At 40.5% G+C, this 12,193-nt stretch overlaps 1 protein-coding gene across 1 annotated transcript in view; it reads left to right on the top strand.

Annotated features, from left to right (window-relative positions):
- Nucleotides 1-12,193, top strand: part of LOC125450680 (A disintegrin and metalloproteinase with thrombospondin motifs 19-like) — a 456,336-nt gene that overhangs the window by 235,221 nt on the left and 208,922 nt on the right. Inside the window, exons 12-13 of the mRNA XM_048526734.2 lie at nucleotides 5,550-5,695; nucleotides 10,156-10,325. Of these exons, the coding sequence (XP_048382691.2) occupies nucleotides 5,550-5,695; nucleotides 10,156-10,325 (316 nt within the window). The remainder of the gene's footprint in view (nucleotides 1-5,549; nucleotides 5,696-10,155; nucleotides 10,326-12,193) is intronic.

Below are 12,193 nucleotides of genomic sequence, written 5' to 3'. Positions count from 1 at the left end.
ACATTTCTTCCAACTTTGTATTTCCATTGTCAATCAGAACAATTCTTATCGTTCTATATTCTTAAAAGTTGAACATCGCAATATCAAGATAAGCATAATGCCGAGTGCTGACGAATGAAACATGCTATATAATGCTGATGTCGCTGAAAAGTACCACTGCTACTGAAAATTTACAATCAAATTGACTTGCAGTTTTGCAATTAAGTATTTATTTATTTTACCTGTCAAGGGATGTTGCAACCTAGCTAGGATTTTATTATTCGCAGTAATAAATACTTTCCATTTCAATTTGTGAGCTGTAAGTAATCCCTTTGCCAATTGCCCACTTCAAACATTGACTATTAACAATTTATTTTTATCTGTCAACTGTGCTTATTTTACATTTTATTAAAGTCAATGAAATATGGAGGTGAAGAGCAGCTGGCTGCAGATAGTGTATTACACCTGTAATGTTGTTTAAGGAACAATGTACTAGCGTACCCACTGCCAGTCGGATTCATTTCAGTATTGTTGGAATGATGAACAAAATCCGTCATTTCGCAGGCTCTCCAGTTAGGGCTAAGACACACGTGAAAACCATTCAACAAGCCTTCACTTCACAAGGAATGAATTTACGTTTAGAAATGAGAACAACAATGTTATACAAAGAAATTACTGAAATTAAACTAAGTTAAATTTTTGACGCTGACTCTATGTAGAATAATTAGGACAGAGAGCGAAACAATCACGACTACCATAGTGGCATTGACGTGCGGACTGTGCTGTTGGAATAGAATGTTAGCTTTGATCTGATGATGCTGGATTTGTCTGGGTTGGTGTAATTTGACATTCAATGCAGAAGTGAATTGTAATTACAGTTTTTGTAATTGGTTCTCACATGTAATAATACTACTTATGCAGCCTTTACCTGCCCTAATGACTTAAAATATTGCTAAAAAACAATAGGCCGTGTAAGTCATGAAGGCTTTCAACAAATCCCACTTAAGAGATTAATATGTAAAATTAAAACAAATGGGAATAGTATATTGAGTAGGATTGAAAATCGGTTATCAGATAGAACACAAAGGGAGGGCATAATATGGTCTTCTTCAAATGGCAGGCAGTGACTAATAGAGTACCGTAGGGATTGGTACTAGGGTCTCTCGAGCATCAGTTGCTGAAAGTAAGTGCGCACGTGCAGCAGGCATTAAGGAAGCTTAACTATACATTGACCCCCATAGTGAGACAATTTGAGTACAAGAATAAGGATGCCTTGCTGTAATTGTACAGTGCCTTGATGAGGTTGTGCTTGGCATATTGTGTGCTGTTTTGATCTCCTTTTCTGAGGAAGAATGTTCTTGCTACAGAGAGAGTGCAGCAAAGATTTATTGAATTTATTCCTGACATGACAGGACTGATGGAGAAGGAGAAGTTGAATTGGTTGGAACATAGAACAAAGACCAGTACAGAACAGGCCCTTCGGCCCACAATTGTAGTCACTGGAGTTCAGAAGAATGATAGGGATATCTCATTGAAACCTATACAGTCCTAACAGGTTAGGTACAGGATAGATGTTCCCAATGGTGGGGGAGTCTAGGACCAACACATATTGCTAATATCTGAATTCAGTTTTGAGGACAGGTCACTTGATCAGAAATGTTAACTCTGATTTCTCTCCACAGAAGCTGTCAGACCCACTGAGCTTTTCCAGCAATTTCTGCTTTTGTTGTAAATAGCTAGGCCCTTGTCCTGATCTGTGCAGAACCCCACTCTAGTCACTGCCTATCATAGTTTATGGATGAGGGATAAACCTTTTAGGACTGAGATGTTCAGAAATTTCTTCACCTCGAGAATGGGGAGCATGTGGAATTCACTTCCACAGAAAGTGTTTGAGACTTAAACATTGTGTTTTCCAGAAGGAGGTAGGCATAACTCTTGTGGCTAAAGGGATCAGTGGACACGGAGGCATTTGGGTATTGAACTTGATGATCAGCCATGATCATATTGAATAGCAGTGTGGGCTTGAGGACACATTTTGGCCTACTCCTCCCATCTTTTAAGTTTAGAATTTAGTGTAGGCTTCAGCAAATGTTAAATATCTTGGGTAGAGTTTTTTCATTCAATCATGATATATTGGTATTACTGGCTCGGCCAGCATTTATTGTCCATCTCTAATTGCCCAGAGGGCAGTTACATGTCAACACATTGTTGGGGGTCTGGAGTCACATGTAGACCAGATCAAGTAAGGATGGCAGATTTCCTTCCCTGAAGGACATTTGTGAAGTAGATGGGCTCTTAATAATCAATGTGGGTTACACTGTCACTGTTTTTTCTTGATTCCTGAGTTTTAATAAACTAAATCTTTACAATCTGTCATGGTCAGACTCAAAGCTATCATCAAAACATCATCTTGGCCCCTTTGGATTTTAACCCCAAGGACATTCCCACCAGGCGACTGCCTCCCTGGTACTTTGCATGTGCACGAAATGTAAATCAACCCAACACACATTTCCAATGGGCAGAAATTTCCCCACCATGAAAAGAAAAACATTTATTTCTAAATATCAGGTTTACTTGCCACCTTGGATCCTTGTTCTCTGATGCAAACTTGTGCTGAAATTGCAGTTCAGGGTAGACGATTAAAATCTGTGAATTGGAAAAGGAAAATTAGAAATGAAGGCATTCGTTCCCAGCCTGTTACACAATGCTGCTTCTGTGATTTCTCATGTGAATAGCATCAGGCACATCCATATAACCACACAGATAGAGCTGGCTGTGATATCACCAGACATAATGAGTGATCATGAATGGTCATTACATATTATATATCCTAAGCAACACTGATGCAGTGTGTTGTGGCAATCAGCAGGTTGATTGGAATGTGATCTAATTGAACCATATCAGATTCTGTGGTTGAGAGGGTGACTGTGGAGAAAAATTGCCCTACATAGGAAAATACTAAAACTACAGTTTGAAGGTTAGGCATGTCTCACTTAAATGAGGAATATTTATTTGTTCCAAGTTGTTGTTCTGTGAAATTCTTTTCTGAGAGACTACTGGAAACTGGATCATTGAATATATTTAAGGCTGAATCAGATTGTTTTCTTTTTAATCTGTGAGGGAATACAGGGTGATTTGAGAGGGATATGGGCTGGCGATAGCCTAGTGGTATTATCACTGGACTATTAATTCAGAAACACAGATAAAAATATCTGGAATTAAGAATTTAATGAAGACCATGAAACCATTGCTGATTGTTGGAAAGCAAATCCCCACTGGCTCACCCGGTCATACTCACAATGTTCACCATCAATTGCAACTCCTCCGATACTAAAGCAATCCATATTCAAATCAGCAAGATCTGGACAATATCTTGGCTTGGGCTGACAAATGGCAAGTAACATTCATGCCACACATATGCCAGGCAATGGCCATCTCCAACAAGAGACAATCATACCTTGAAATTCAAGGTGTCATTTTGTGCTTAAATGTTCTCAGTGTGGAGATGAATATGACTGAACTTGACATCATGGCATTTAAGTGTGATATCAAGGAGTGGTGGCAAAATTGAAGTCCATGTTAATTGGGGTAGGCAAGAGAAAAGACTGTCTGCTTGTTGGAGTCATTCCTAGCACAAAGGTCAATGGTTGCTTTTGTTGGAGGTCAATCATCTCAGCTCCAGGACATTTCTGCAAGAAATATTCAGTATACTGTCCCAAGCCAACCACAATTATTGCTGCATCATCAGTGACCTTCCCACCACCATAACATCAGAGGTGGGGATGTTCAGTGACAATTGCACAATGTTCTGCACTATTCGTGACTCCTCAGATACTGAAGCTATCTGTATGGAATTCAACCTGTACAGCATTCATATTTGAGCTGATAATTCATAAGTAGCATTTATACCTCACAAATGCCAGACAATGGCCATTTCCAATAAGAGGAAACCCAACCATTATTATTTAACTTTGAGTAGCACTACCATCTCTGAATCTCCCACCAGCAACATCCTAGGCCTTACCATTGACCAGAACTGGAACTGGACCAACCATCTAAATGATGTAGCAACAATCGCGAGTCAGTGATTTACATGATCATAGCATGTAAATCTCCTCTTAACTCCATAAAGGCTATCCATCATCTGTAAGAGCACAAGTAAAGAAAACAATGGAATACTCTCCCCTTTCCTGGTGGAGTACTACTCCAGCAGCCCCCAAGAAACTCAACAGCATCCAGGACAAGGCACCCACTTGATTGGGACCCTATCTCCCACCTTCTTCAATATTCACTACTTCCCATCCTGATACACAGTGGCAGCAGTGTGTACTCTCCAGAAGATGCTAATTAATAGCAGTAACTAATAACTAACAGTTACTAATAGTACCTAATTAAGACTCCTTCACCAGCATGTTCTCAACCTATGACCTTTGACATCTAGAAGGAAAAGGGTGAACAGATGCATGGGAACATAATCACATAGAAATTCTCCTCAAACCCAGTCACCATCCTGACTTTGAACAATACCACTGTTCCTTCACTGTACCTTGTTTAAAAATTTGAAAATCCTTGCTGAACAGCACAACGTGACATAGACCACGAAAGTTCCAGCAGGCAGCTGTTCACCACCTGTCCAACTGGAGATCACCAGAATAGACAGTGAACCCACATTCTGTGAATATCTAAATATAAAAGAAAACAGTTGTTGCTGATTTCAATTTTGACAGACTGAAATCTAGTCTTTTTTTGTAACAAGGTCTGCATGTGAATAATTAAAAAAACAGTTACATCGGCAAACATAGTGGGTTAGCAGCCATGTTAGCAGGTCACCAGATCTCTTCTCCCCTTTCTAAATGAACAAACAGAACAAACAACTCATTTGCTAAGATAACAAAGTGTGGAGCTGGATGAACACAGCAGGCCAAGCAGCATCTCAGGAGCACAAAAGCTGACATTTCGGGCCTAGACCCTTCATCAGAGCCTCTGATCTAGACCCTAGGCCCGAAACGTCAGCTTTTGTGCTCCTGAGATGCTGCTTGGCCTGCTGTGTTCATCCAGCTCCACACTTTGTTATTTTGGATTCTCCAGCATCTGCAGTTCCCATTATCACTGATACAACTCATTTGCTATTTTGGTTTATCAGAAGCAGGTTACCTTTCCAAATACCTTCGCCTCACATCCCCAGTTGTTTCTGTCTCGTCACTGTCCTTGCCTCAAACCTTCTGCAACCTGTTGCCACTTGGATGGACTCAGTACAAAGATAATATTGAGCTAGATCCTGATAAAATTAAACCAGAGGTAAAAACGAGCTTATTACTTGAAAAAGAAGTTTCCTTTATGTTTGGGAAGGAATGTAATTTTTACATTTTAGATTGCTATAAGGCTTATATAACTTCCTCAAGAAGTTGTTGAATGATGTTTTCTACATGTATTAGCGAATTTCATTAAACATTTGCAATTGATGATAATCTCCTTTATTGATATTCTTTTATGAATCTAAATGTTTCATAAGTTGATCCTTGTGCATGTTGCAAATATGAATAATCAGGCTAATCTATTTTCTTTCACAGTGGTGTAAAGTTGGTGAATGTGTTAGTAAGGCACCTCTTCCAGACGACACAGACGGAGAATGGAGTATTTGGAGTATATGGAGTACTTGTAGTCGGACATGTAGCGTGGGAGTGCATTTCCGCCAGCGTAAATGTGATAACCCAAGGTAAGTCAGTGTAACCACCTTGACTGCTTTTTTCAAGCGTATTGTTTCATAATCTACTGTTTGTATAAATTGAATAAAACAAGGGCAGAATTTCTGTAATGTCTTGGCTTACACACCCAGCAAAAAACTGGCTCCACTGTGCCCAATTTTGTGGTGCTTTTTCAAAGTAACGAAACATAATAAGTGACATTGCACTTTTAGAAACCAGTTTCGGGGAAACAGGCACCTGTTCATTTAAACAATAGGCACCGTCTCAACCTCAATCTGTCTTCTGACACCTCTTTTGTATTATAAACGCAAGTTAATTTCTCAATAGTCTATAAAACAATATACATTTAAGCATAAAAGTAGGCCATTTGACAGTGTGCCTATGCTATTTTTCCTGTCGGTGAAAATATGCTGACAATCAAAAATCCCGTCAGTTACTGGAGGGCAGAAACATTATCTGAAACCTGTATAAACTTTCAAAGAAAATGTTAATAGCTGACTTTCAGCACCAAAGCTATTGGAAATGAATAAATGTAATCAATTCCACTTTTACTGAATACTGGACGTTAAATAATTGGGTAAACCAATTGGGCTGAATGATATCAAACACCGTCAGGCCCTGCTGTCTTCTGTAAAATCTACAGGTTATTCCAGCATCAAATTCTAAACTAGTTGCTAGCTTGTTTATTCTCATTGCCAACCAGCTCCCAAACTCTCTTACATTTGCTGCTTCATTTGATCACTAAGATTCAGACAGTCCTTCTTATCTGCTCCTGCCAATGCTCTCCATCCCCTATTCACCCTATGGTGTTTCTCCTGAACCTAGCTGTGAACTAGAATCTTTCTCTTCCATTTCCCCTCATTTTTTCTCTAAACCATGTTGCCTCTGAGATTCTACCTGTCTTGCCTGTAATCCCTTTCAGTTAATGTGCAGCGAACTTCCCCTACTTCTATTCAAGTTTGTTGATATTATAAGAATATCTTGTAAGAATTTACACCTTTACAATCTCCAGTCACCAGATTCTTCCTCACAAACCTCAGTTTTGCCTCCCTGTTCTCACAAATGACCACCCTGAATGCTTTAATGAAGGAATATTGAAACAACCCACATGACAAATCAGAAATGGCAACATTGACTATGTTGTTTTGTTCTTCCTCATTCTTCTGATATATTTTAGTATATCTTTGATACTATCAGCCAAATCAGTCTTGCATCTAGTCTTTAATAAATTCAATTTCCACCATAAGATCATCAGAAATAGGAACAGGAGTAGGCCATTCAGCCCCTCGACCCTGCTCCGCCATTCAATAGGATCATGGCTGATCTGAAATTCCTCACATCCACTCTCCTGCCCTTGCCTGTAACCCTTGATTCCCTGACTGCATTCATAAAATCAATATCTTGCCCCATGTGACGTTGCCTTAAAATTCTCCAGATTTTGATTCTATCCAAGCTCCCTGCTCTTTGTAGGTGCAACTTTATTAATGAAGTTCCTAATGCCATTTCCTTAGCAAAGTGTCCTTTGTTTAAAAATTCGGGATATTTTAATGTAGTTCCATAGAATCCTTTTAGAACATTACATTTGGTTCATATCTATTCATAACATCAGCCTTTGGGCAGAGTGCAACAGATAGTCTCATCTGACCTCACTGAGGTTCTGAAGCTGTATTCCCAATGTCTCCGGCAGATGGAAGTATGGCAAACAACCACATCTCCCATTTCTACCCCCACTTCATATCATTTTCTGCTGAAACTTCTACCACGCTTTTGATTTTTCCTGTCTAAACTATTGTAATTTTCACAGAAATCTCAGTTGCCCATCCTGCTCAACCAGTGTGTTCATTGATATACATTGGCTTCAGTGTCTCTTTTAAAATTACCATCTTTTTTAAAACTTTCCTCATTCTGTCACAGCACTGTCACCTGCTTCAAACTGACAGCCCCCAGGAGTTCTGGGTCCCTCCAACTTTGAATCCTGCACTTGCATGGCCCTCCACTGGCAGCCCTGTCTTCAGTTACCTCAGCTACCCTCAGTAAACCCTAGGAGATAGCTGGAACTGCAGATGTTGGTGTCAGAGTCCACACAGCATGGAGCTGGAGGAACACAGCAGGTCAGTCAGCATCAGAAGAGCAGGAAAGTCGATGTTTCGGGTTTATACCCATCATCTGGACTGGGTATAAACTTGCAACCCTGACTTTCCTGCTCCTGTGATGCTGCCTAACCTGCTGTGTTCCTCCAGCTCCATGCTGTGTTGTCAGCTGTAAACCTGTGTTTTCCTTGGAAACCCCTTGATGCATAATTGAAAAAGACATGGGGTTTGCCACAAATATCAGGACAATCTAGATCTGTCTATCAGAAAACAGGTCCATTCTGATGAATGTTGCCAAATCAAACTTTTACAGCTATTCATCAAAGGATCCTATGTCATTTTGCATATTAAGTTTCTACAGGAGAATGACTGAGCTTTTTGCATGAAAAATTGCGTCCAAATAAGCATTCACCACTGCAGGGGAACAGGCTGTGTTAAATAGTTCAAAACAAATGTTGTAAGATTTGTTTTAAATATGGTGATATGATGGTGTTTAATATTTTGTTTACAGATGTTAGATGAATAATGAGAAAACACATTAGGTGCAGATATCCTTGGGTTTGCTGTGTTGACATAAATATAGCAGAGTGAGAATCTGCATACCCATTGTCAAAGTCCTTCCCCCTTCAGGGAAGTGAGAAATGATATAACAGCAGACAGGAGGGACTATGAAAAAGAACAGCAAGTAACATACGAGGGATTCAGAATATCTTCTAGAGCTTATAAACTGTTACAAAGTTATAACCTGAGGAGGAGACTGATTTGGGATGATAAAAGAGATTTACGACATGTCAGTTGACATAACTGAAGCATTACTTATATATTTTTCATCTGCCTTTATTGATTGCGGTGTTGTTTCCCAGGTCAGGGTGAAAGGGGAGCTGATTACGGAAGGTGAGGGATTTAAAATTGATGAGCTATTGGATAGGCTGTCTGTATTTAAGGATATAAGAAATAGGACCAGAAATAGGCTACTCAGTTGCTCGAGCCTTCTCTGCCATTCGGGTGGATTACAGTTGATTTGTCCAGCCTCAACTCTTCTGTCATCCATTCCGTAATGTTTGAAAAATCTACTTCCTCTTTACTTTGTGATCTAACCTCCCCTACTGTCTGTGGTAGAAAATTCGAGACATTTACTGCCCTCTGGGAGAACAAATTCCTTTGCATCTCAGTTTTAAATGAGTGTCTCTTTGTTCTGTAACTGTGACCCTCGTTTGAGATTCACAGACTAGTGGTAACCTCTTCTCAACATTTACCCTGTAAGCCCCTTCAGAATTTTATATGCTCCACTAACATTTTCCTTCTTTCTTCGAAACTCTAACGAATAAAGTTTTAACCTGCTCAGCCATTTCTGATAAATCAATTCCTTCAATCCAGGAATCAGCCTCCAATATATTCATTTCTGTGTGGCTTGGTTGACCAGGTCCGGCTGGATGCATATGTCAGTACATTGTGGCCAGCAATATATGTAAATCCATGAGGAAAGGTATAATCACCCTCATCTATAAGTGGGAGGGGCAGAGAGAGAAAAATAGAAGTTGAATCATAGAATTAGAGAATCCCTACAGTTGGAAAGAGGCAATTTGACCCATCAAATCAGCACTGACCCTCCAAAGAGCATCCCACCCAGATCCAGCACCCCCACCCTCACCGTACCCTCCTCACTCCCATTGTATCTCCATCCTAGCTTCCAAACTATTGGAAAAAACTGATTTGGTTTGCTCCAATGTGGTGTCAACTTTGGTCATGTAATCTACTTTTTGGAAATTTTATGAATGAAGTATAATTTTTGGAAAGAACAATGCCCCCAACCCTTCCCCACCCCCACCCCCACCACCCCCTGTTTTTTTCTTTTTGTTCGGGTTGCTATTCACAAAAGGGCTGGGAGCTGGGGGAAATCAGATGTGGAAAGCTCTCTCACTAGCTTAACATCCTTGCCCTGCCAAGGACATTCAAAACAGGCAGAGAGTTCACGCGGTAAGGTCTCAGTGAATTTTTTTTTCCTATTTATTTTGTGGGGCATCATTGGCTGGCCAGTATTTATTGCCATTCTCTAGTTGCCCCCTTGAGAAGGTGGTGGTGAGCTCAGTCTCGAGCTGCTGCAGTCCTCCTGCTGTGGGTTGACCGTCGATGCTATTAGGGAGGGAATTCCAGGATTTTGCCCGAGCGACAGTGAAGGAACAGCGATATACTTCCAAGTCAGTATGGTGAGTGGCTTGGAGGGAAACTTGGAGGTTGTGGTGTCCACATCTTGCAATATTGCAATTACTGCTCTTCTCTGTCAGGATTGGAGTTAACTCCTCTTAGAAGTTCCATGATAAAATTTTCTAACAGAAATATAACTTAATACAGTTATTTTGTTCTTTCTTATTCCCATTCAGGCCTGGCCCTAAAGGCAAGAATTGCCAGGGTTCGCATGTGCAGTACAGGACATGCAAGAATCCTCCTTGTCCTGCTGGAGTGCCAAATTTTCGAGACTTGCAGTGCCAATCAATCAACAGGCCACCATATCAAAAGCATTCCTTGCAGTGGTATGCCATCATTAACAGAGGTATTTATGTTCCTCAAGATCTTGATTACATATTCATCATTATCATTCCATGTTGCAAACAGCTGATTTCTTGGGACTCCATTGATTAGTTTGTGATTTGATGGAAGTTTAAACTTTCCATTTTTTTGAAGTAATTGTGGTCACATATGAGAGCAGACAAATTGGTGTTTAGTGTAATATGTTCTAAATGTTTCAAAATTTGTGTCCATGCTAATTTGATAAGACAGTGAATTGGCTGTGCTGTAGAGCGTGCATCCTATTACTCTGTGTGAAAAGCATGGTGAACAGGGATTTGTATGATGTAATGGATGAGCCAAATATGGCCAACAAGCTCCCCTGATCCAAGCCACAAAGCTGTAAATAGTTTCCCACTTTGTTCACAATGCCAATTGCAGCACTTTGAAGTTGCCAAACAGGAAGGCTGGAAAACGCTGCTTCTTACTTGATGAATTTTCAACAGTCCCTAAACACTGCGAACTTCCACTGAAGCTTGACAAGTCTTCAGGCCTAATAATTTTTTTAAAATTACATTCTGCCCAACTTTTTATACCATTTTAGTGGGGCAGATCTCTTCTGCAAAAACTCGCAGAGAAAGAGATTATTTGACTACATGCTTAAACGTAATGGTTGTTTATTCCTCTCTAATATTGTCTTTCTGTACATATCTTTATTCTCTTTCTCCTGTGTCAATTCCTCTGTGTTGTGCTTCACAACCTAATTTAGGAAAGACTTGAGAAAGAGTTTCATCGACAGAGGCATCTGTGACAGGTCAGTTGGTGAAGATGCAGTCAGTAGGTCTTTCACTCTTGGCTCAAACAGTACCAGCTGCAGAGCCAATCTCACAGACTTGGCCAGCTCAGTCAGTAATGGTGCTACTGAACTATTCTAGTGATTGATGATCTCCATTCAGAGACAATGATACTTCTGCTATTTCTTCCAAGTGGTATTCAATATGAAGAAGTACTGATGCAACAGCTGGGGGACGGTGTGAAGTGGATGATGGCAAGGAATCTCCTCACTCTTTCCATGACAGCTGAAGTCACAGTGCTTTGAGATCCAGAATCAATATTGAGGATCTCCAGAGCCATTTCCTCCCACCTGTATGGGACTGTTCCACCAAATCATTTGGGTGTGCCCTGTCGTTGGGTTAGTGCATATCCAGTTGTGATGATGATGGACAGATTCTGTAATGGTAATGCCATGCGGGCAGCACGACAGCTCAGTGGTTAGCACTGTTGCCTCACAGCACCAGGGACCTGAGTTTGATTCCAGCCATGGGTCACTGTGTGAAGTTTGTGTGGATTTCCTCCCATAGTCCAAAGACATACAGGTTGGGTGGATTGGCCATGCTAAATTGTACATAATGTCCGGGGATACGCAGGCTACATGGATTAGCCATGGGAAAAGCCGGGTTACAGCGATAGGGTATGGGGAGGGTCGGGGTGGGATATCCTTTGGAGGGTCAGTGTCAACTCAATGGGCTGAATGGCCTGCTTCCACATTGTAGGAATCCCATGAAATGTTGAGGAGAGATGTTGTATCCTCCCTTGTTGTATATTGTCATCACCTGGCACTTGTGTGAGCATAAATATGACTTATCAGCCAAAGCCTGAATGTTGCCCAGGCTGTGTAAAACGTAAGTATCTGCTTCATTTTACGCAGAAGTGCAAATGTAATTTAACTCTGTAAAATCACCAGTTAGCATCCGTAGTCCTGACGTAATGATGGAAGGAAAGTTGTTGAATAAAGCAATTGAAATTGTTGGGAACTATTGTTCTTTAGTCATCAAGAATGGGATGTTCATGAAACTTCTCTCCCCATTAGTTATTTAATTATCCACCACTATTTACAACTGAATGTGAAAGGTC

Source organism: Stegostoma tigrinum, chromosome 3, assembly GCF_030684315.1.
Source record: "Stegostoma tigrinum isolate sSteTig4 chromosome 3, sSteTig4.hap1, whole genome shotgun sequence".
Classification (NCBI taxonomy): domain Eukaryota; kingdom Metazoa; phylum Chordata; class Chondrichthyes; order Orectolobiformes; family Stegostomatidae; genus Stegostoma; species Stegostoma tigrinum.
Note: the sequence above shows the minus strand (reverse complement) of the source record. Positions and strands in the feature narration are given on the sequence as shown.